Source organism: Carassius auratus, chromosome 32 (assembly GCF_003368295.1).
Source record: "Carassius auratus strain Wakin chromosome 32, ASM336829v1, whole genome shotgun sequence".
Taxonomy (NCBI): domain Eukaryota; kingdom Metazoa; phylum Chordata; class Actinopteri; order Cypriniformes; family Cyprinidae; genus Carassius; species Carassius auratus.
In genome coordinates, this window is record NC_039274.1 from 18,470,511 (window position 1) to 18,496,301 (window position 25,791).

The following is a 25,791-nucleotide window of genomic DNA, read 5'->3' on the forward strand; positions in this document are numbered from 1 at the left end:
ATATTCTTCACCATCCTCAAATATCTCCTGCTTTTCCTGGGTAAAAAACCCAGCAGAGCAATAACCTCAGTATCAGAAAGTGTTACAGATATAACATTATTCTCCCGAGGCTCTCTCTCGTCCGCAGCCATACGTGCATGAAAGGGAAAGTATCTCTCTAAACCATCAGACAGAGCCACTTGAAATTCTCATGAGCTCATTCTCCTCCGTACCTCAGCAGCGGTGGGTCCTGAACCGCGGGAAGCAGATTGCAGCCTTTTTTTTACCTTATTTTTCCTTGGAAAAAGAGATGAACAAGACTGGAGCTTGTTTCAATGCTCAATGCTCAAAATGCACGCAGACTGCCTCCTCAAAGACATTGCGTGCATGCTCTTCACCCAAACAAATGATACAAAGATCGTGTGTGTCATCCGGTGTCAAATAACACCAACACGGATGCACAAAATATCTAAACGCCTTGCTAGTAGACGTCCTGATATACGGAGAAAGATCGCTCTTACCAGTTCTTTCAGATGCACGCTTCAAACAGAACAGTCAGTGAAGATGAAGAAAAGAGTGATGTGTTCTCCCAGTGCTTGTTTATAGTTGAGCTGGTAGTGACATCAGAAGCTGTCGCCCTTGACTGAATGTTTTTTTTTTTTTTTCTGCAGTTCCTTTTCTTTTACTTTTCTTTTTTAGTAGAGGAGAAATTTTTTTATTTTGTAATATTTATTGAAGATTTAGAGCGGTCCAAACATAAAGCCTTGGGGAACACCACATTAAATTAGAATTTATTGGACACACAGCTGACAGAAAATGTTGTTATGCACTAAACATATGGTTTATAATGCTATGGTTTCAAATAGTTTGAGTTTACAGATGTGCTCTCAGGTTGTCTGAGTTAAGAATAGGAGCAGGATTGGTTTTAAGTTTTAGGTCATTTATGCTTCAGTTACAGTTTACCGTACATCAGGGACTAAGTGGTCTTGATGCTATCACCTCTTGAATGTTAAAAATAACACTTCCTGTCTATATGAGACCAGTGAAAGCTTGACCCTGTAAACACACAAAGACCCTCAATGCACCATTGCATCTGCTGCTCAAGTGTGTGTGTGTGTATGTGTGTGTGTGTGTGTGTGTGTGTGTGTGTGTGTTCACTTTTGTCTCTGGACTTAATTACCACGCCTCCAGATCATTGTGATGATATCGGTGCTCATCAGCATTAGAAGAGTGTCTGAATAGTAAATGTAAATTTGAAATAGAGATGCATATCAATCTCTCTCTTAAATAAACATAGATTACTGCAATGATACATCCATGAAGGAAAGAAAAATAGAGAGAGGCTACAAAATGGGAAATTAGGCAGTGAAAAGAAGTACTTAACCTTCAGTAAATGTTAATTATGGCATATATGTATATTTTTGAAAGTTGGCATTAACATACTTTTAAAACACACACACAAAAAAAAAAAAAAAAGAAAAATATGCATTCCCTGGATCTGGACGTCACTCCTAACTGGATGAAAGAGCCAGAAGATACTGATCAGAGAGGCTACAGAGAGGCCTACAGTGCACAATTAGTAGAGACATGTCCTAACAGACTAAAGGCTGGAATTAAAGCAAAAGATGATTCACAGATGCACTGAGTAAATACAGATGGAAAAATTATAAACTGAGTCCGTCTTCATTTCAGGCTGAAAAGTAACAAAATGTGATTATTTTAAAGGGGTCAGATAATTTTGTATACCCACTGTATGCATATATGTAGTATGTATGTATGTGTGTATATATATATATATATATATATATATATATATATATATATATATATATATATATATATTAGGAAATATTAAATAATTTTTTTCATGAAATGATAATCTAAAAAATAAACTAAAACTGCCAGTAGGTGGTGGTAAATGTCTTAATGATTAAGTCATCGAGTCATTTATTCATTCGTTTGATTCATTCAAATGGCTGATTCTTTCAGGAGTGAAGTAAATGGTTCTTTATGAATGGTTCATTGAATCATTAGGCTTGTTCGACTTGAAACGGTTCATCAACCGATCGATGTGTGACATCAAAGAACCACAACAGCTTTAGAGAGCAGATGACTCCTTGTGCATTTGAATCGCTCTCGCGATACTTTGATGTCATACACCGATCGGTCTGTGCAGCACCACTTCAAATCAAACGCGCCAAATGGTTCACCCAATTCGTTCAAAACATGGATTAAGAAATGAAATGCCACTTCTGGGTTGCTCGGGGATGAACAGTTCTGCTTTGTCTTTATCTTCTGGTTGGCAAAATTGAGCAAAATAGACAACACTGTGTCTAAAATAACACAATATTAACTTAATGAACTGTTGTATAAGATGAGTATCACATTAGCACTCGTGTGATGTTGCACTTAGCTTACTTCTCATCTGATATTTCTTAACTATGTGATGTAAATATGAGAGAAAATTTAAAACAGGGGCATTTAGCCCCATATCTTGAATTTTAGTGACATCAGGCTCCTTCACGCAGTAAGTTGTTGCTCTGCCTCATATTAGTCACCAATCGACTGTATGAAATGGCAGATGATCCACACAGGTCTGGGGCAAGTGTGAAATGCGTTAATAATTTTAACGCATAATTTTTCTCCATAATTAATTCATCTAATTAATATGTTAAATTACCAGCCCTAACACACAGACACACACACCACACACACACACACACACACACACACACACACACACACACACACACACACACACACACACACACACACACGCATACACACACACACACACACACACACACACACACATATATATATATATATATTATTGTAATTATTATTACAAACAAATTGTCAAAACATACTCTGCCTGTGATATCACTCACTTCTTTCTGGTGATGTTGCATAAAGATCTGCCTCTATTCTGGTGTGCAATGCTCACATTTCACAAACGAATCAATAACTGGATAATACCAAGTCCTGCCCTGCTTTTTTCTTGTTTGATAAGCAGCATCACTTGAAGATACTCAGTACGTCACAATACGGAAGTCAGTCGCAGTGTCTATGTCTTATCAGGACATCGTTTCTTACAGTTTTTTTTTTACGATTGCTTAGACACAGTTTTAAAAACAAGGCTCATTTTATCAAAACACACACACAATTAACACATCCATACACAAGTATAAGAACATCTAAGATATTTTGCAAAATGAAGCACTTCATTTAAAACTTTACAATACTTTAACAAAACCCAATTTTGGTACCATATGGCCAACACATGGTTCATACAGTTGGATTCTGTTTGAGCCATTTAGACACTGCTGGGCACAATCTGAAACACTTTTAACATTTCTATTCTTGATGCAGTGTTTTTTTTTTTTTTTTTTTTTTTTTAGTTATTGTAAAAAGTACATGAGTATATTGACCAGTCACAATACATGACACAAGTACTGCACATTCATGACAATATTTATTTCCCATCACATTGTAAAATCGTTCAGTACATCATTGCAATTAGGCTGCATTTTGCACTAAAAAAATATCAGAATATATTCCAAATGTAATATTCAGTAGTACATACACTTTTTTGGAGATGAGTAAACCAAACCTTAGCATCATCTCTTCATATAGCTGGGTATGACCACTTCATCCATATCACAGTCAATGTCCTCCCTTGTAAAGCAGCAAGAGAAGAATCTTCTCAGAGATCATAAACCTTCCACCTTGTTTCTCCCTATTCCTCTTCCTGCACCAATACCTTTTATTTTTGTGGAAGATCCACCTGTTAACTTTTTATAGTGCCTACACCTTGATTGTTGAGTTCACAGTTAAGCACCTGAGTGTCTGCACACCTGATGGCCGTGTCTGTTTTTGCAAAACAACGTGTGTAGTATTTTGCCAAAAGTGTGAGGCTGAGAATGTGCTTATAGTTGTGCAGATCTGGGCTGAGGTTTTGCTCTTTGAATGTAAGGTTTCATTAGCTGTGTGTTATCTTTCATTTTAGTGTGTAAGCAATCGTAAAAAACTGTAATAGGGTTGCATGTAAAATGTGCGACACAATGCTGATTACAGTCTAGAAGGCCAAGTGTCTTATGAGTGTTTTCTAACAAATCTAATAGTCTTCATTTATGCCTGTAATGCTTTTAAGTAAAGAGAGATTTAAATGTGCCCTATTTGTTGAAAGTGCTTTTACGCAAGATAATTTTCCACTGTCATGCATTTCATAGACAACATAATGAGTAAAAACAATCTAGATCAATTAAACTTGGACATCTTTCCCACTCATCCCATAATATAAGGGGTGAGGTGTTCCTGTCCCACTGTCAGTCGCTATGTGAACAAGTATGATTACGTGTGTATGTATGTAAGGAGATCCTGTCAGTCTGTGTTTGATCCTGAGCAGCAAGGTCAGTCATGATGGAAACTGAAGGAGAGGAGCTGCCAGCAAGATGCAGGCTGAAACCTGAAGCTCAATCGATCCAAGCTATTTTAAAATATTAGGGAATTAGCCAATGTTGAAGCCAGAGCAGTGATAAAGGACTTTTCCTTACTGAAGCAGTATATGATGCCGCCACTGTGGGACCGAACCTGGAGAAATGCTTGCTGTTGCTGGGTGAATTTTTTTTGCAATATATATATATATATATATATATATATATATATATATATATATATATATATATATATATATATATATATATATATATATTGCAATAAGACATTAAAGAGCACTTAGATTAATTCTCACATGCCATGTGACAGCCGCTTTCTGTGCTCTCAGCAAACACTATATCAGAAGTTTAAACTGATGTGGCTTTAAAACGCATTATTTCAGCATGATACACACAATAATTAAAGCCAAACAGATGTTTTTTTGGCAGAGTAGAGTAGAGTAGGTGTAATGGCTCCACCCTATTCTGGAAAAGGGGGCGGGGAGTAGCGGCTCATTTGCATTTAAAGATACAGGCACAAGGCCGTATTTCTGCTTCCACTCAAAACAGGCATATATCAAAATTATACAATAAATCATCTGTGGGATATTTTGAGCTAAAACTACACAGACACATTCTAGAGACACCTGAGACTTGTATTACATGTTGTAAAAAGGGGCATAATAGGTCGCCTTTTAATAAGTAGCCACAGACGTTTGGATGGAAATTTAAACATTTAAAGAATTAAAACTATTTTTAAGGAATTTAAATATTTAAAGAAGTTATTATATTCTTAGTTTGTTAAATCATCAGAATGTATAAAATTTTCTTAGAAAACCAATTATGCAAACCCCCCCCCCCCTTTTTTTTTTCTCTGTAAATTCAAATTCCAACTCATCAATGAAGTGGAACCAATTATGACATTTGTGTCATTCGCATCTTTTAGATTAGATTATAATAGAGTATAAATATAAACTCTATTAGAATCTATAAATAAATATATATATATATATATATATATATATATATATATATATATATATATATATATATATATATATATATATATATATAGAAGCAGTTACAGTATTTATTGTAGCCTGAATCTCAATTTATAACATTAATTAAATTAAATATAAAACAAGCTCGGGAGCATCCCTTCCTGTGATCCATGATCTGTCTGTAAGCGTATTCAGAGCCAGTGAGCTACGGACTTTTATAATAATAAAAAACTGTGTTAAAGTGCAATATATATATATATATATATATATATATATATATATATATATATATATATAAATTAAGAAATATGAATGTGTGTGTGTGTGTGTTTGTGTGTGTGTAAGTGCGGAGGTCACAGTCTTGGAGTCAGTGGTACATTGCAGATTAAAGTCTGATTGCAATCACTCTCTATGATGAAGCTTGTGAAAGGCTAATTATCATAATGACTTAATTTACTCCATAAATGTTCATTCTGCAGCCTTCATCAATTCTATTTTGTTGGCCCTCATAGCATCTTCAAGGTGACCCTGACACACACACACGCACACAGTCGTCCCTCATAATGAACTCATTAGTCAACATGAAATTGACTCTATTTAATTACTGTAAAAATCTTAATATTTTTAAGTCTTTTTTTTTCAAGAATCTTTTAAGTAATAGCTTAATCTTTGATCTGTAATGCCTCCAATTAGTCATTTCAGCCCTTCTTATTACCAGCTTCACATTTGACTTATTCACATCTTCAAATCTTGCTCTGAGCCGCTTTGTGAAAATGAATCATTTTGCCCATTTAGTTAAAATCACAGCACAGCTGCACTATTTGTCTAAATAATGGGCCTATATGTTTACACTTATTCCATTTACCAACACAAACTCTCTAGGTGTTGACTGTGCAGTAAAGTAGCACTGCTTTGATGTTTTGTTGATTACAGAGACATTCATAATTTTTTTATCTTTTAATGTTTTATTTTGGGATCCTTCACTTAAATGAGGAGGCTCTTCTTTGTTCTATCAAATGTTGGAGATTGATGATATGGCTTCTTTGTGATGTGTCCTGAAATCCCCTGTAGGTGATGAGAGGGGCTGCTTTTGTTATTAGTTCTTTAATTTATTTATGCATTATTTATGCATTCAAGGATTAATGCATTATGCATGAAGTAAAAAAAATAAAAAAAAATTGTAGTGTTCTTAACACAAATACATTTACGTTACAGTCAAATAAAAATATGGAAATGGATGCTGATTTGTAATACTCATTGTTAAGAATCGCACTGCAGCTTTGTTTAGGTTGGTGATGAATGAACTGTATGCAGAGACTTGACGTACAAATTGATTTTCTTCTTTTGAAATGGCCTTCCAGGGCTCTATCTTGTACCTAATTTAGTCCTAAGAGCTAATTTTAGAATCTTCTCCATCATAATTGAACCTCCAATGGTTTTGCTTTCCCCGCTGAACTGATGACCTTTGAGCTTGATGGTGCTTTGTTCCAGTTTGTTGGATTGGGAACACTAGAACAGATACAGTTTATAGCTTATGATCAGTGGTCAAAATCTGTTTTCACAGCATGTGATGAGTGGGGCGGGGCCGAGAGCCATGGGAACAGACTGAGGCCGGTGGAGTGATTGAGAAATGAGCGACACCTGCTCCACTCACCAGTCTCGAGTCCCACGGAGGAGATTGGAAGTATACTAAAGAGGAGCAATGACAGTGAAGGACGAGAGAGGACCAGGCCTGGGTTTTATTTTGTGTTTTGGTTTTGTTTGTGCACGGCAGTCGTATCCGCGGTACCATCAAGCAGGACGTGGCAGTCTGGCGTCGTGGACGGTCGAGGCGGTGGGCTGGAGTGAGTTGCCAGGGACGGACGAACTCGCTTCCGGGCCACCGCCTCAAATGTCCACCCCGCCAGACTGTTATGCCCTGCTCCATGGCATCGCGGATTCACCACAGCGTTGAGGGATCTTCAGCAGCGCGTCCCTCTTTCCTCCCAGGTTTCACGGGAAGAAGGAAGCGGGAACCGGCGAATATTCAAATAAAAGTTTAATTACAAAATAAACACAAAACAGCGCGACAGTCCCTCGCAGACGACTGTCGCGCACAACCAAAACCAAACACAAAATAAACCCCTGGCCTGGTCCTCTCTCGTCCTTGACTGTCATCGCTCCTCTTTTGTATCCTTCCAGTCTCCTCCGTGGGACTCGAGACCCGTGAGTGGAACAGGTGTCACTCATTGCCCAATCACTTTACCGGCTCGGCCCGCCCCACTCATCACAAACACATACTTGGAAAAATTATTATAAAAATATATATATATAATAATCAGTGAGGGCATATTCCATAACACATTTGGTTAGGTCAGTTGGTTGAGATGTCACAGAATAAAATCTGTGAGGTCTGAGGTCACAGCACAAACTTGTCAACTTAAAAAAAACCACACTCAGTCAGGTCACAACAGACTTAGTTGAGGTCACATCACGCATTTGGCGAGGACAGAGGTCAAAATAGGCATTTTGTGAGGTCAAAGGTCAAGCACAAGTTCTGTACCATCCGATCACACAATCTTTGAGGCCAGTAGTAACAGCACATAATTGATTTCATATAAAAAAAAAAAAAAACCTCTGTGAGGTCAAAACACATTCAGTAGTATCAGAAGTCACAGAATATACTCTGCAAGGGCAAAACACTTTTGTGAGGTCAGAGGTCAAACACACTACCTGTGAGGTTAGATGTCAGATGCACATGCTCACGGTGAGGTCAGAGGTCAGATGCACACGCTCACTCTGATGTCAGAGGTCATAAACACACCCTCTGTTAGGTCAGAGTTCATAAACACTCCCTCTGTGAGGTCAGAGGTCAGACACACTCTCCCTGTGAGGTCAGAGGTCATACACACTCTCTGTGAGGTCAGAGGGCATACACACTCTCTCTGTTAGGTCAGAGTTCATAAACACTCCCTCTGTGAGGTCAGAGGTCAGACACACTCTCCCTGTGAGGTCAGAGGTCAGACACACTCTCCCTGTGAGGTCAGAGGTCAGACACACTCTCACTGTGAGGTCAGAGGTCATACACACTCTCTCTGTGAGGTCAGAGGTCATACACACTCTCTGTGAGGTCAGAGGTCATACACACTCTCTCTGTGAGGTCAGAGGTCATACACACTCTCTTTGTGAGGTCAGACACACTCTCTATGAGGTCAGAGGTCATACATACTCTCACTTTGAGGTCAGAGGTCATACACTCTCTGTGAGGTCAGAGGTTATACACACTCTCCCTGTGAGGTCAGAGGTCAGACACACTCTCCCTGTGAGGTCAGAGGTCAAACACACTCTCACTGTGAGGTCAGAGGTCATACACACTCTCACTGTAAGGTCAGAGGTCATACACACTCTCTCTGTGAGGTCAGAGGTTATACACACTCTCTCTGTGAGGTCAGAGGTCAGACTCACTCTGTCAGCTGATGTGTTGTTAATGTGTGTCTCTGTGGAGTCTGTTGTCTGTGTTCTGTCCGCTGGTCCTGTCTCTCATCTCTGTGCTGTTGTCTCTCTCTCTCTTTCTCTTTCTCTCTCTCTCTCTCTCTCTCTGTGTCTTGACTGTGAAGTTGAGCCCCAGTGGAGTGGAGGATGACAGCAAGTCGGTAAGTATTGTCCATGTGTGCGTGTCTGTGGATTGCTCTGTTTAATCATGTCTGTGGTGTGATGAAAATCATGAAGATTACTTAATAAAAGCCTGTGATCCGCAAAAAAGACCCACTTCTTCAAAATACTGACCTGGCTGACTTGATTAGATATTTTATTTTATTTGTTGTATTATTAGATTAAATCAGATCAGAAATAACTGATGGACAAAATATGTATTTCCTACCTAATTCCATCAAAGCGACAGTAAAGTAGCACCTTGACATCTGCCAGCACTGATCCCTGATGCTCAGAGCAATTTACTGAGTGTTTGTCTCAGCGCAGCACACACACACACACACACACACGCATGTGCATATTCTCCCACTCTCTCTCTCTCTCTCTCTCTCTCTCTCACACGCACACACACACACTCCTGACACCTGTATGATTGTGTTAATCAGCAGCTGACTCTTCTAATCACTTTGATATTTCGCCGTAGCATCAGCTGCTCTGAAGGCAGATTAAGCCCACCCTTAACCTTTGACCCTGGTCACCCTGACCACCTCCTCGCTGACCTCTGAGAGGCCAAGACGTCCAGCCGCAGTTTAGAACTGCTCAAACACGCTGCTTCTTTAAGATCCGCCATGTTTATGCCGTCTCTATGATGACTGTCACTGTGCACTCATTAATCTGATGTCACTGGCCAGAAGGCTTTGATTGACATGTTTCTCCTCCTATCACAGGCCAAACCCCGGCTGCAGAGAGGAGGAAGCTCCGCCTCTCTACACAACAGCCTAATGAGAAACAGCATCTTTCATCTGATGATCCACACACTCGACCCTCTCAGTGAAGGTAACACACACACACACACACACACACAGATACATACATACATACATAAATAAGTAGTATTAAAAAGAGCTGTTTAATTTAATATAGTATATAAAAAATATAAACTTTTGCCTAATAATATTAATAAAAAAAAAAATTAATAATAATAATAATAATAATAAGGAAGAAGAAGAAGAAGAAGAAGAAGAAGAGGAGAAGTTAATTTATTTACAAAAAAATAAGACATGGAGACGTTTAAATATGTAGATTGACTGACGAATACGCATGTACTCAGCAGATCATTAAAAAATGTAGATTTTGACTGAACATTAGATTTTCACTTTATTTAATGAGAAAAGGGAGAACCAACTTATTTATCTATAATTTTATGTTTTCTTAACACATTCTGATATTTATTAATCAGTTTTCATTTGACTCTATTTCTCTTGTCAAGTTCTTATCACCTTGACTGTAATAATTTGATGTATTAAACATGTTCCTCCACACGTGTCTCTGCTGCTGGAGCTGGTGAAGATGTTTCTGTCGTGGTCTGATGAAGTGCAGCAGTGTTCGTGTGACCGGCTGTGTTCACTGGCTTTCATTAAAGACTGGTCTTTAGAATAAAACCTTCATGTTGTAGAGATGTTTTATGATGTAGTTATGTAATGGTGAGCTTTTAGCAAAAAAGGACCATAGTTTGTTGTCAATAATGCAGCGATAAAGCAGAGCTTACACAGAAATCACTTTCAAACCAAGCAGCTTTCTGCTGGTCAGTGCGGTGAACATACTTAACAAAGTTAAACACGAGCACAATCTACATGAGGAATTATTTAACCTTTGTGTAAAACTCCCAATCAGACGCATTCCTGTTCAAATGACTGGATTTCTCCTGCAAACATTTGCTTAGTTACAGTAAATGTGACCTCATCTGAAGAGCTGATGTGTTGCTGTAGAGCAAGTCATGGCTAGTGTTATTTTGGCACAGTTAAGATTGGCTATAGACATTCTTTTATTATTATTTTATTTATTTTTATTTTCATTTTTCTGTGTTACAAAATAACAAACACAATTTATTTTTTTATTCATTTTAGTTTTAGTTTAGTTTTATTATTTTTAAGTTTTTTTTATTAAATCTGTGTGTTCATCTCAAATCTAAAAGACACTTTTGTTTTCTTAGGGTTTTAAAACGCTTTGAAACTGACCTCTTGCCTGCACATTTGATGTGTATTTGAACAGTAGCTCATCTCATCTTTGTATTCACTACATGGCTTTGCTGTAGCTAAATTGTGTTGTTTTTTTCTTCTGGTTTGTCATCCAACTCTCTCTCTCTCTGTCTCTGTCTGTCTCTCTGTCTCTCTCCGTCTGCTGTTTCCTCAGAATTCGCTGACTCTGGTGAGTTATTCTCTAAATCTCGTTGTCATCACAGTCCCGGCTGAAGCCGCTCGTCCTGCTGTCTGTACTGTCTCTGTTTATTCACAGGATTCAGAAACAATGAATACTGTGTGTGTGTTATTTTCAATTTTCCATGTGTGTTTGCCACTTTGCGTTGGATTTTTCTTGCTAGAGCTCAATCTCATGTTACCCATAACCCTGATATCCTCTGTTCCTCATTCACATGTGTGTAAATTATGACTTTACAGTTAAGTGCTCACAGCAAGCTTAAATGGTATATATGCATTTTTGTTAACACATTTTTAATTCTCACAGGCAGAGATCCAAATGTATATACACATAACCCTAGAGATGGTTTTGCATGAGAATCCCAGTAGATCAGCAGTTTTTTGAAATACTCAGCTCATCTGGCACCAACAACCATTCCACATTCAAAGTCACTTAAATCCCCTTTCTTCCCCGTTCTGATGCTCAGTTTGATCTTCAACAAGTCGTCTTCACCACATCTAGATGCCTAAATGCATTGAGTTGCTGCCATGTGATTGGCTGATTAGCAATTTGTGTTACCAAGCAATTGAACAGGTGTACCTAATAAAGTGGCCGGTGAGTGCATATGTTTATATATATATATATATATATAAACATATATACATATATAAACATTTATATATAAATATATATACATTTTTTATTACAGATTAGTTACAGGAACGGCATGTTACATAAAATATGGTGAAATTGCACCTGTTACATAATAGCAACTGCACATCATGATTGTGTCCATAATATATTTGTTTTAATGGAGTTCTGGAGTAAAACACCCTCCCCAGATGAATCGATGAATTGCATAAGTTCATTAATTGAGATTGAACACATGATAAATAACCAGTGACTGGTTTTCCACATGCACATGTAATTCAGAGCTTCCCGTCACACACAGACACACACTACACAAGCTTTCACGCTTCTCTGACATGACACACATATTTTCACGCAGTGCTGTAGTCTGTCTGTGTGTGTGTGTGACCTGTTGCACAGCAGTTTGTATTAATTATTGAGCTCGACCCCCACGCTGGACCAACAGTTCCTCTATTTTTGGAGTGCTCTGTTTAACCCCTTTGCCCTCCCCAAAACACACACACACACACACACACATTCATAAAGACACAGTGATCTGTCATAGGCTCTTCCAGCTGATTGCATACGCAGGCCAATAACCGTCTGATCGGGTCTTTCATGCGACCTTTATTTCGTAACAGCTGAATCGATGTTAAAAGCTTTGCGCCGCTGGGATGAGCGGTCAGCAGCTGCAGAGGTCCTTCTGCAAGGTCACTGCTGGACGACAGGTTTACAGCAGATAAGATCGTACTAATAAACAATGGTGATATTTAAAATCTGATTTAAACTTGGATATAAATAGAACATTTTAGGGTAAAGCCAAAATTGTATGTATTTATAAATGTATTTATTTATTCAATGTTTAATATATATATATATATATATATATATATATATATATATATATATATATATATATATATATATATATATATATATAGTATTTTGACATTGCTGTTTTAAAAATATATATTTTACATTTCTGATTTTCTAAATATGAAAATATAAAAACAAAAACATCACACTATTTATTTCCATGTTAAAATATATTTTATACCTATTTATTTTATGAAATTGTATTAAAAATTAAAAAAAATAAATTGTAATAATATTTCACATTTATTTGTTGTGTTTTTGGTCAAATAAACTGTTAGGTGCATCATTAAAGGGAAAGTTCCATTAAAAATGACAATTTGTTGGAAACTGAGATTTTTTACTGAAACTGTTGTGGTCTGTTACTCTTATAATGTAAGTGAATGGCAATCATTGCTAAAACATAAAAAATACACATAAAAATAAAATAAAATAAAATACACAAACAAAACCAATTGAAAAAATATGTCTCTTGATGATATATTGATGTGTAAAGACACAAAAAGATCGGTCTGTGCAGGAAACTGAACAGTATTTATATCGTTTTTTTTTTTTCTTACCTCTGATGCACTGCAGTGCCTGAACTGTCTGAACTGTATGAGTGCCTCCTCAAAACACAAGGTGTTTCCCAATGTCAAGGAAGGATCCTCGGAAGCCAGTATTTCAGGATGCTACGTCATCGACATCCGTCGAAGGACTGTTCCAATGTCGACGATCCTCGGAATTTCAACCAATGACTGAGTCCTTCGTTCGAAGAATATCCCATACACAGGAAAGGATGCATATGTGTATCCTTCGCGCTCTTCGCGCTCTCAAATCACCCACAATCCTATGCGCGCAGCTGCTATCTAAGTTAGTTCAAAAATTAAAAAATGTCGAACGTTAGCGTAGTCGGTTTTTACCAAACATTTGTTATAACTGTAGTAAATATAAGTAAAGTTTGACGTTTAAATGCCAGTACACATTACTACTGTAATAATATTGAAAATTATACAAATACAAATGGTTAACTGTACCTGAGCTGTTATTTAACAATTGGGTCATCTGCATTTCTTTTATAAATAACTAGTTAAGTTGTCCAAAGTAATTTAATGATACCATTCACAACGTTATTCAAATGGCCTTTTCACTGACGTAATGACTCCGTATGCTAAAGAGGAGTCTCACCCAGCCTCTGAAGGAAGTGACTTTGAACGATCAGTCCTGCCAAGGAAGTCTCCTTGACATTGAGAAACGCCTACAGTCTTTACGTGAGGCGGCTTCTTCTTGCTTTACGGCGGATCGCAGACTTATAAGTGCATTACTGCCACCTATCTCTCAAATGAACCACTGACACTCTATCTATAATCTCAATCAGGAGTATCAATGGTCCACTTGAGAGATGGGTGGCTTTGTTTTGTTTGTGTGGGGTTTTTTTTATTTATTGTATGTTTAAACCTCATCCACTTACATTATACGATTGATAGAACACAATGTTTTGTTTTATAAATCTGTTTGTGTTCTACTGAAGAAACAAAGTCCCCTACATCTTGGATGCCCTTCTTTTTGCACTTATGTCTGTGAGACCGGTCTAGAGAGAGATTTATTTTGGCCACATCACCTCCTCTTTCTCACTGACACTTGTATATTTGTGTGTGTGTTTGTACATGTGTTAGCGTGTGTTTCCTTACCCTTGTCTCTGTGTGTGATATTGTAGAGCTGGGGACTTATGGCAAGCTAAAATATTATCACTCAATGACGGAGGAAGGTAAGACTCTTTCTGTCAACCCTTATTTTCCTCTCATTCTGTTTCACCTCTCTACCCACGATGCTGTTTGTTCATCCACGAGTGGGAGAGAGGGTTTTAGTTTCATGACCCTCTTGCCGAGATTTCACTCACATAAGTGCAAATCGTGGTTTTCATCCATAATTGAGTGTCATTTTGAATTTTCTTGGGGGTTTCTCTTTCTCTCAGTCCATTTTTTTTCTTCTGTTTTGTTTGTACTTTAAGTTTTTATTGATTTGTTTAAAAGGCATATATATATATATATATATATATATATATATATATATTTATATATATATATATATATATATATATATATATATATATATATATATATATATATATATATATATATATGGCAAGTAGCAAGTCATGATTATTAACTTTTGTTAAATATACTTCCCAAACATCCTGTTTCAATAAATACATCCATGCATGAAAGCAAATAAATGAAGTGAACTGAAATGACATACAGCCAACTCTGGTGACCTATACTCAGAATTTGTGCTCTGCATTTAACCCATCCAAAGTGCACACACACACAGAGCAGTGAACACACACACAAACCGTGAACACACACCCGGAGCAGTGGGTAGCCATTTATTTATTTACTTATTTATGCCACGGCGCCCAGGGAGCAGTTGGGGGTTCAGTGCCTTGCTCAAGGACACCTCAGTCGAGGTTTTGCCGGCCCGAGACTCGAACCCACAACCTTAGGGTTAGGAGTCAAACTCTCTAGCCGTTAGGCCACAACTTCCCCTAAAACTGGGAGCCTTTAATAGTCTTTAAAATGCATTAGCCAGAGTTTTCCGATAACAAAGCTGTGTAACTCTTCACTGTTTGCAACCGCTCAGCAGTCTGTGCGAGGCAGCTAAAACTGTGTGTGTGTGTGTGTGTGTTACACTGAGTGATGGGCTTCTTATTTTAGTTCCCTCCTCCATACTAAACATACTTTGATGTTGTAACATTCAGCATGGGAGGGTACACAAGTAAATATTTTATCTGACTCTATTGCTTGTATTCAGAGTAACCCAACAATAACCTACACAATACACAAAGAAGTGCACTTAACTGAGTTGAGTGGTATATATGTATACATGTATGTATAAAACTGTATTTGCAGATAATATAATACTAATGAAATGAAAGGCCACTTAAGTGACTTAATAAGAGAAATGTTCATGACTGACTTGAGTACACTTTTAAAATGTGACCTTTGTGATAATGTAAAAATTTTACTGAAAAGTGCATTTTAAATCATTGCTTTAATAATGTTTTGCCTTGTTGTAAAGAAGTACATTTATTTTGATGTGTTGACTAACATACTAAACCAAATGTAAAGTACTTAATTACATTTTTAACTGCATTGTGTTAATCAGTATTGCATTTCAAGTCAACATATTTTAAAATGTTTATCATTATACATGTTTAATGGCAAATGCATTTAACTTTAAAAGTTCACAAATATATTTAACTTTTGAAGACAGGAGGTGTAATTATAAAATTATAAAGATATTCTTAAGTCCTACTTAAGTGGGTCAAAAAAATCACTCGAAATTTGAATTTTAAATAAAAATGTAAACTGTAATACATTTTGTTTAATTTAATTGAATTCAAAAAGTGTCTGAAATAATTACATTCAGTTTAATTATAAATAATTTATTACAAATTATAATAATTCATTTTAAAAGTAGGAAAATGTGTACTCCTTTTTGTGATAAACATTTATTTATTATTATTATTTGGCAAAAAAAGGCAAAATATTGCAACTTGAACATGAAATTACAAATATATTTAAATACAGGAATGACATTTAAGTATACTTTAGTATAGTATATAAGTATACTTGTCAGTACATTCTGCAGTACTTTCCTACAGTAACCATAATTCAAAGACATTAGAATTAGGTAAATACATATAAAAATGTGTAAGTGGATAAAAAAAATAAAATAAAAAATAAAAAAATAATAAAAGTTCAGCAAATTGCATTTAATAAAGACTTAAACTATAATTAATTGAATGTACTCAGCATTACATTTCCTATAAGCATTAAATAAATTTTGTACATAAGTATATTATTTTAACATATTTTATTCCCAAAATAAGTACCCTTTTATGTGAACTTCTTTTCAAAAGTGAATATTTGATATAATTTTGAGAAAATAAAGACTATCCTGACTACAAATCAGTTTTTATTACACCACATCCCAGAGCAACACACACACTTGTTTAGTTCAAACTCTAAAGCCACTTTACATCCCAAACCTTTCCAGGCGTATCAATGATATGTAGGTCACACAACATACATGTGCGTGTTGATTGGGGTCAAAGCACTGATCGAGCCAGACAACAGTCTGTCTGTCAGCCAATCAGAGTCAATGATGCCACAGGAAGGTCAAAGACATTCACTGATCATGATGCTTTCCATTAGTGAAGTGAGACCAGCCCACCACACATTACGTTCATTGCTATAATGCAAGCTTTTGCTCATGCGGTTTAATTCAAACACAAACAGAACGAGACAGGAACGCGCTACACTTTACTTCCACATTGATGGATCCTGAAAGGTTGTGCAACTGTATTGATGTTTGATCCGTGGGTCTGCTCTCTCGTCACGCTGAGTTTTATAGACTTTGTCTCTTATCTCTTAAACCAGCGGCAAGCAGCCGTGTTTATTGTGCTCTTGGTTTGAAGGTTGTGTTTAAGGTCAAATGGTTGGTTGACATTTTTCAAGCAGGCTGTGCTTAATAGTGAATATAGACTCACAGTTTAAGGGATTTACTGGTTATGACACTTGCTGGAATGACGAAATACGATTTATCTGTATACTGTATCATATAGTGTTACTATATATATATATATATATATATATATATATATATATATATATATATATGTGTGTGTGTGTGTGTATATATATATATATATATATATATATATATATATATATATATATATATATATATATAATGAAATTAAAATATGCTTTAATATTATGAAATTACTTAAGTGTGAACTAAATGCAATATTTTCAGAAGCTTAACTGCATGTTATTTGCAATTAAATGAAACATGTACTGTAGTGTAAATATATATCTAATGCAATTTAGATGAGCATTAGAGTAATTTTTTATACACTTAAGTAGGACTCAATTTAAGTAATTTCTATTTAACTTTTTTTTTTACACTATTAAACTCCTGCACTTAAATATATTTGAAACTGTGATTTTAGCAATTTTGTAATTGAGTACATTCAAAATATATAAATTGTACTGATTAAAAAAATTATATCAAAGTGCTTTAAATGTGCGTATGTTAGTTAACACATCCAAATAAGTCTACTTCTATATATATATATATATATATATATATATATATATATATATATATATATATATATATATATGAACATTATTATGAAGTGCTTTTTTGAAATGACTTATAGTTGTTGTTTTTTTTGTTGTTGTTGTTGTTGTTGTTGTTTATATATCTAATAGGTAAAATGAAACATGCTCACTTAGCTGGGAAAATTGGTTACTCCATATCACTCACTTTCTTTCTGAACTCTTTTTTATGTATTTATTATTATTTTATTTTTTTAGGGAAATTCCGTGAGAAGGCGTCCATCCTTCACAAAATTGCCAAAAAGAAATGCCAGGTGGAGGACTCAAATGGAGTTGCTGGTAAGTGACTGTATAAAATAGTAACCTAACTTCACTGAATATGTTTCTAGCTCTGTTAAACCTAATCTTTTCCTTTAGGTTTCAAGCACTTATGCACTTTATAGAAACGAAAGGAAGTATCATAATCCCATGATGCTATTTGTGTTGAATACATACATGGACTTTCATTTCAAGTGGGAAATTATGCTAACAGTTCTATATTAGCATATTAGCATCAAAAGCAGGGCGGTTGAGAGCAGCTTCTTTGATGTGACCACAGAACATCTTTAACCCTTTCAAATCCATCTGCTGCACTTTCATACAAATTTTTTTGCCAATATTGCTTCACTATCAACCCTACCATAATAATACCATGTTTTTTTAGACATGTTTTAGAGAAAAGTATGTAAATACAGTACTATGTAAAGGTACAGCGTTTGAATGGATTTGGAAAACATGGACGTATCTGGGAAGGTCCAAATATTTTACAAATGTGGTTCTTATAGCACGAGGTGCTGAAAAACCAGCTGCTAAAGACTACACTAGACCTGCCTTAGATTGATTTATGTGAGGATTTTGGATATAGGTGATTAATTTGATTAATTTGTCCATTTAGTGAAGACAAACACATTTCACGTACTTCTTTTCTGTTTGTGTTGTAGAAAAGAATCTGCCAAACAGCTCGAGTGTGGAGGTGGACGTGACTCCACCGATGAATGGCACTGCGGGACAGGACGGAGACACAGTGAGTCACTTAAATAAAACACACGTTCACCAGGGTTATGATTGTTTGCCAAAAAAAACTAATAAATAAATAAATAATAATAATCATTGAATTGAATCAGGTGGTAAAACAATGTAATAAACGTCTCGGCTATCCACCAGTCATTTAACTGCTTCTCAAGAATTATATACGAAGCAATGAGTATCATCAGGTGTTTATAATAAAACAGTCTATTCACTAACTCCAGTGCAATTTCATCTGAAACAAACAATTATAATGAGTACAATAACACATCAGGCAAAAAATGCAGTTCATAAATATTAGGCTCAAGCAATAAAGAGGGGAAATTAACAACAAATATTATATATAAAAATCTTCATTTAAACCCAAAAGAGACATTGTCTTGATTTGATTGATCCGTGTGCATGTGTGTGTGTGTGTGTGTGTGTGTGTGTGTGTGTGTGTGTGTGTGTGTGTGTGTGTGTGTGTGTGTATATATATATATATATAATGTTTTTTTGCCTTTAAGTGTAGAGGAAAATGATGTACAGTTCTGACATGAAATACAAACTTGTTTATGTTTTTAATTATTATTTCGTTTGTTATTTAACAAACATATTTGTCTTAACTTATTTTTATAAGTAAACATCAGAGGATGTTTGAAAACATGTTTTAATAAGCAATAAGCTCAAATAAACCAATATTTATTGACTGTGGTATTATTGTTAAAGAGGTCCTATGATGTTGATAAAAAGAACATTATGTTGTGTATTTTGTGTAATGAAATGTGTTTATGCAGTTTAAGGTTAAAAGACACATTGTTTGCCACATACTGTACATTATTGTTTCTCCTCTATGCACCGCCTTCTGAAACATTTTTTACAAAGCTCATCGCTCTGAAAAGCGAGGTGTGCTCTGATTGGCCAGCTAGTTCATTGTGATGAATACCTCAAGCGTGTATAAAATAGTGATATAATAAAATGAGACAGATTCGCACTTGCTACTGTACACTCAACTCATTATGCACCGCAATTTCAGAAACTAAAACGGGACAGAAAGCGCCTCTGACTTTAGAAACAGAAGCGAAGGCCAAGTCACGGCAGAACTGCAGAAACCTCACGCTTCTGATGACTCAGTGGAAAACACATTTGACCGTCTGTCTCCCTCCCACTGACCTGCGTCTGCTCATCTCTCTCCTCACACACACACACACACACACAGTCCTGTCTACTCATCCTCTGCCCCCTGTTGGCACGAGGGACAGTCCCAGCATGCAGACGTACACTGCAAAAAATGCTTTCCAAGCTTAGATTTTTGTCTTGTTTCCAGCCAAAATATCAAAAGATTCTTAAATCAAGTAAAAAATATTGTCTTGTTTATTTATTTACACATTCAAAGACTTTGGTTGGAGTAAACAAGAACATGCTTGAAACAACCACAAATGTCAGCCAGTGCATAGGTCAGAAAAAATGAATCTAAAAAAAAAAAAAAACTTAAAACAATGTCCATATTACAAAGTATAACATTAAAATGTGTATAAATCACTCATTTTCAGAGTCCCACAGTGACACCCGCAGGTAAATTTACAGCCGAGGCTTGCCTCCCCTGATCCCATTGACTGTTAACAGAAACCCCATAGCGTCCTGTGACTTTACTGGAGGGTGATTGAGAATGAATGGGGGTGGGGGGGGGAGTCACGTGAGAGGAGGCAATGCCTCCATCGCGATATGATTGGATACGACTGGTTATGTTCGAATGTGATTGGTTGTGAGAGTTCTGCATTCGTTAATCAATCTGAATGAACAGTATAATGGTGTGAATTGGGAAGACTAATTTAAAAAGTAATTAAATTACTCACACTTAGACATAACCAGTTTTGTTATTTCAAAATAAGACTTAAAAAGGTTTTAAGTGAGCAATCAGCTTTGTGAAATTTGATGACTGATAATTAGAAAAATTCTAAAATAGTTAAATGTTAACTATTAAAAAGAAAAGGTAAACATATTGATTAAATTACACTGCTGTGAGTTATTATTTTAATTAATGTAAAATGCTTAAAAACTAACCTGACGAGATAAGAACATAGCTTTAATAAATATAATATTGATTACATTGTTGTTAATGGAAAAATATATTTGTATAATTTGTTTTTGTTCTTTTGGTATTGTAAGTAATGTTTATTACACCAAGAAAATGTGACTGGAAATTTACATAAAAAAAATAAATAAATAAATAAATAAATAAATTTGATTTATTTGATTTTATTATTTTATCATAATCTGGTTAAAATCTGATGGTGTAACACACATAGCCTGTAAAATGCCCTTGCTGCTTCATTATTTGATTGTGTTGCATTAAAAATTGTATCTATTCTGAATATCTAGTCCTGTTTTTATTGTACTGGAGAGGAGGAAGGACTAGAGAAGTCTGCTGCAAACCCTCTCCTCTCAACTCATGTGCATCGAACAATACATTATTAATGAAGAGAATGATTCCTCCTGTACTTTTAGGATTGTTTTATGTCTGGACAAATTGTCCTGGAAGATGCTAGGCAAGGCAAGGCAAGGCAAGTTTATTTATATAGCACATTTCGTACACAATGGTAATTCAAAGTGCTTTAGATAAAAGAAAGTAAAATAATAATGAAGAACAAGAATAAAACAAGCAATTTTAAAACTTTTAAAATTATCAAAAAATTACTTATTTAAAATGAATTTAAAAAAGTTAGAAAATGATTTCACATAAAATAAAATAAAAATAAAAAACAGTGAAAATACAGTGCAATCAGTTCGGACATTGCACAGTGCTTATTCAACAAATGCACAGCTAAACAGATGAGTTTTGAGTCTAGATTTAAATGTGACTAGTGTTTTAGCACATCTGATCTCTTCTGGAAGCTGATTCCAACTGCGGGCAGCATAGTAACTAAAGGAGGACTCCCCTTGTTTTGTGTGAACCCTTGGTATTTCTAACTGACTTGATCCTAATGATCTGAGTGCTCTGTTAGGTTTGTATTCAGTGAACATATCTGCAATATAATTTGGTCCTAGGTCATTTGGTGACTTTAAAATTACTTTAAAATCAATCCTAAATGTAACTGGAAGCCAGTGTAAGGACCTGAGGACTGGTGTGATATGCTCAGATTTTCTGGTTCTAGTCAGAATCCTGGCAGCAGTGTTCTGGATGAGCTGCAGCTGTCTAATGGTCTTTTTGGGAAGGCCGGTGAGGAGCCCATTACAATAGTCCACCCTGCTGGTGATAAAGGATAAAGGCATGAACAAGTTTCTCCAAGTCTTGACTGGAAACAAAACCTCTAATTCATGCAATGTTTTTGAGATGATAGTATGCTGATTTAGTTACTGCTTTGACATGACTTCTGAAACTAAGGTCTGTCTCCAGAATCACACCAAGATTCCTGACTTGATTTTTAGTTGTTGGACCCCTAGAGTCACCTTGACAACTGCATCTTTGTTTCCAAATGCAATGACTTCAGTTTTGTCCTCGTTTAACTGAAGAAAGTTCTGGCACATCCAACCATTAATTTCACCAATGCATTGGCAGAGGGAGTCAATGGGGCTGTAGTCATTTGGAGATAAGGCTAGGTAAATCTGGGTATCATCAGCATAGCTGTGATATGCAGTTTGGTTCTTTCTCATTATTTGACTTAGTGGAAGCATATACAGGCTAAACAAGAGCGGTGCAAGAATTGACCCTTGTGGGACTCCGCATGTCATGGACGTCCACTTAGACTTATGCTCTCCTGGACTCACATAATAGCCTCTCCCTTCTAAGTATGACCTGAACCATTTGAGGACCATCCCAGAAAGCCCAACCCAGCTTTTCCAGTCTCTAGATCAATGCTAGAAGGAGAGAGAGAGAAAAAAGAAGGGGAAGGAGAGGAGATAAGAGAAAGAAAAGAACCATCGACTCTCATATATATATATATATATATATATATATATATATATATATATATATATATATATATATATATACAGTATTGTTCAAAATAATAGCAGTACAATGTGACTAACCAGAATAATCAAGGTTTTTCGTATATTTTTTTATTGCTACGTGGCAAACAAGTTACCAGTAGGTTCAGTAGATTCTCAGAAAACAAATGAGACCCAGCATTCATGATATGCACGCTCTTAAGGCTGTGCAATTGGGCAATTAGTTGAATTAGTTGAAAGGGGTGTGTTCAAAAAAATAGCAGTGTGGCATTCAATCACTGAGGTCATCAATTTTGTGAAGAAACAGGTGTGAATCAGGTGGCCCCTATTTAAGGATGAAGCCAACACTTGTTGAACATGCATTTGAAAGCTGAGGAAAATGGGTCGTTCAAGACATTGTTCAGAAGAACAGCGTACTTTGATTAAAAAGTTGATTAGAGAGGGGAAAACCTATAAAGAGGTGCAAAAAATGATAGGCTGTTCAGCTAAAATGATCTCCAATGCCTTAAAATGGAGAGCAAAACCAGAGAGACGTGGAAGAAAACGGAAGACAACCATCAAAATGGATAGAAGAATAACCAGAATGGCAAAGGCTCAGCCAATGATCACCTCCAGGATGATCAAAGACAGTCTGGAGTTACCTGTAAGTACTGTGACAGTTAGAAGACGTCTGTGTGAAGCTAATCTATTTTCAAGAATCCCCCGCAAAGTCCCTCTGTTAAAAAAAAGGCATGTGCAGAAGAAGTTACAATTTGCCAAAGAACACATCAACTGGCCTAAAGAGAAATGGAGGAACATTTTGTGGACTGATGAGATTAAAATTGTTCTTTTTGGGTCCAAAGGCCACAGGCAGTTTGTGAGGCGACCCCCAAACTCTGAATTCAGGCCACAGTACACAGTGAAGACCGTGAAGCATGGAGGTGCAAGCATCATGATATGGGCATGTTTCTCCTACTATGGTGTTGGGCCTATTTATCGCATACCAGGGATCATGGATCAGTTTGCATATGTTAAAATACTTGAAGAGGTCATGTTGCCCTATGCTGAAGAGGACATGCCCTTGAAATGGTTGTTTCAACAAGACAATGACCCAAAACACACTAGTAAACGGGCAAAGTCTTGGTTCCAAACCAACAAAATTAATGTTATGGAGTGGCCAGCCCAATCTCCAGACCTTAATCCAATTGAGAACTTGTGGGGTGATATCAAAAATGCTGTTTCTGAAGCAAAACCAAGAAATGTGAATGAATTGTGGAATATTGTTAAAGAATCATGGAGTGGAATAACAGCTGAGAGGTGCCACAAGTTGGTTGACTCCATGCCACACAGATGTCAAGCAGTTTTAAAAAACTGTGGTCATACAACTAAATATTAGTTTAGTGATTCACAGGATTGCTAAATCCCAGAAAAAAAAAAATGTTTGTACAAAATAGTTTTGAGTTTGTACAGTCAAAGGTAGACACTGCTATTTTTTTGAACACACCCCTTTCAACTAATTGCCCAATTGCACAGCCTTAAGAGCGTGCATATCATGAATGCTGGGTCTTGTTTGTTTTCTGACAATCTACTGAACCTACTGGTAACTTGTTTGCCACGTAGCAATAAAAAATATACTAAAAACCTTGATTATTCTGGTTAGTCACATTGTACTGCTATTATTTTGAACAATACTGTATATATATATATATATATATATATATATATATATATATATATATATGATATCATAAAGATGTTGTTTCCAACAATAAATTACTGGCTTTTCTATCATCACTCTACTAAACTTTTATTGTTTATTTTAAAAGTGGTAATGCACATTACTTGACATGAGCACTTCAGTCCATCATGTTTTCTCTGGCAGGTTAAGGGTTAAAAGTGCATGTGGTTACAATGATATCATCACAATGTATTAAAGAATCATGCAAAAACACGTTTCAGGTAGAACCAAAGTATCCTCCCTTCGTCTGTTTCTTCACAATCATCTTCTGTGTTTTATTCTTGTCAGTGAATAAAACACTGGCTGGTGATCACCTCGTCTCTTCTGTCCTTTCCCGGTTGAAACTATTTTGAGTGTTCATTTTCCTGTGTGTGTGTGTCAGGAGGCTGCAGTGCTTCCTTCACACCCGCACCAGTGTTTCACCAGTGTGCCGTCCTGATAATTACACTGCAGGACTCCTGCAGGACACCGTCCCTCCACACACACACACACACACACATGCACACACACACACACACACACACACACACTTCCACACATACTCACACTTCTCAATCACCCCCCCCCACACACACACACACTCACACTTCTAACTCACACACATACACCCCCCCCCCACACACATGCTTCTCACACACACTCCTCCCTCTCTCTCTCTCTCACACATACTTCTCACACATACTTCAGTTGAAGGTGACATAAAAAATATCTCAACACATTCTCAAAAAGCAGCTATTTTTACTTAAAGAAAGGACACATTGGTGTCAAAGCAGAAGAGGAAACATTGAAATATAACCAAGAGCATTTCAGAATTACTTTTTATTCAGACCTCGTCTCATCCTAGTCTCTACATCTAGAAACTGTCAAACGACATTCACTGCTTATCTCACCTCTGCAGAAAACTTAAATTATTTAAATAAAATTATTGAAATGAATTGCATCTCTTTCCAGTACTTATAACATAAGTAATACTTTAAAAGAGTGAACTGAATGTATGTCTTCAGACAATCATGTTAATCACAATTGAATTTAAATATACTATAGTTTAAATTAATGTTAAATGCAATTATCTGAGCCTTATAGGTATTTTTTTTTTAAGTAGGACTTAATTACATATTTAAATGTAATTTCACAATTCTTTGAAATATGGTTTAAATGGACTGCTGAATGTACTGAAAATCATTTACGATCAACTAAAATATACTTTAAAGTAATTTCTATTGAAC

At 36.0% G+C, this 25,791-nt stretch overlaps 1 protein-coding gene across 4 annotated transcripts in view; it reads left to right on the plus strand.

Annotated features, from left to right (window-relative positions):
• Positions 1–25,791, plus strand: part of slc24a2 (solute carrier family 24 member 2) — a 43,580-nt gene that overhangs the window by 12,574 nt on the left and 5,215 nt on the right. Inside the window, exons 3-8 of one of the 4 annotated variants that reach the window (XM_026215780.1) lie at positions 9,013–9,048; positions 9,775–9,883; positions 11,240–11,254; positions 14,442–14,492; positions 18,112–18,192; positions 18,834–18,916. In XM_026215780.1, coding sequence (XP_026071565.1) covers positions 9,013–9,048; positions 9,775–9,883; positions 11,240–11,254; positions 14,442–14,492; positions 18,112–18,192; positions 18,834–18,916 — 375 coding nt within the window. The remainder of the gene's footprint in view (positions 1–9,012; positions 9,049–9,774; positions 9,884–11,239; positions 11,255–14,441; positions 14,493–18,111; positions 18,193–18,833; positions 18,917–25,791) is intronic. The other 3 variants (XM_026215782.1, XM_026215781.1, XM_026215783.1) reach the window with 3 other exon arrangements.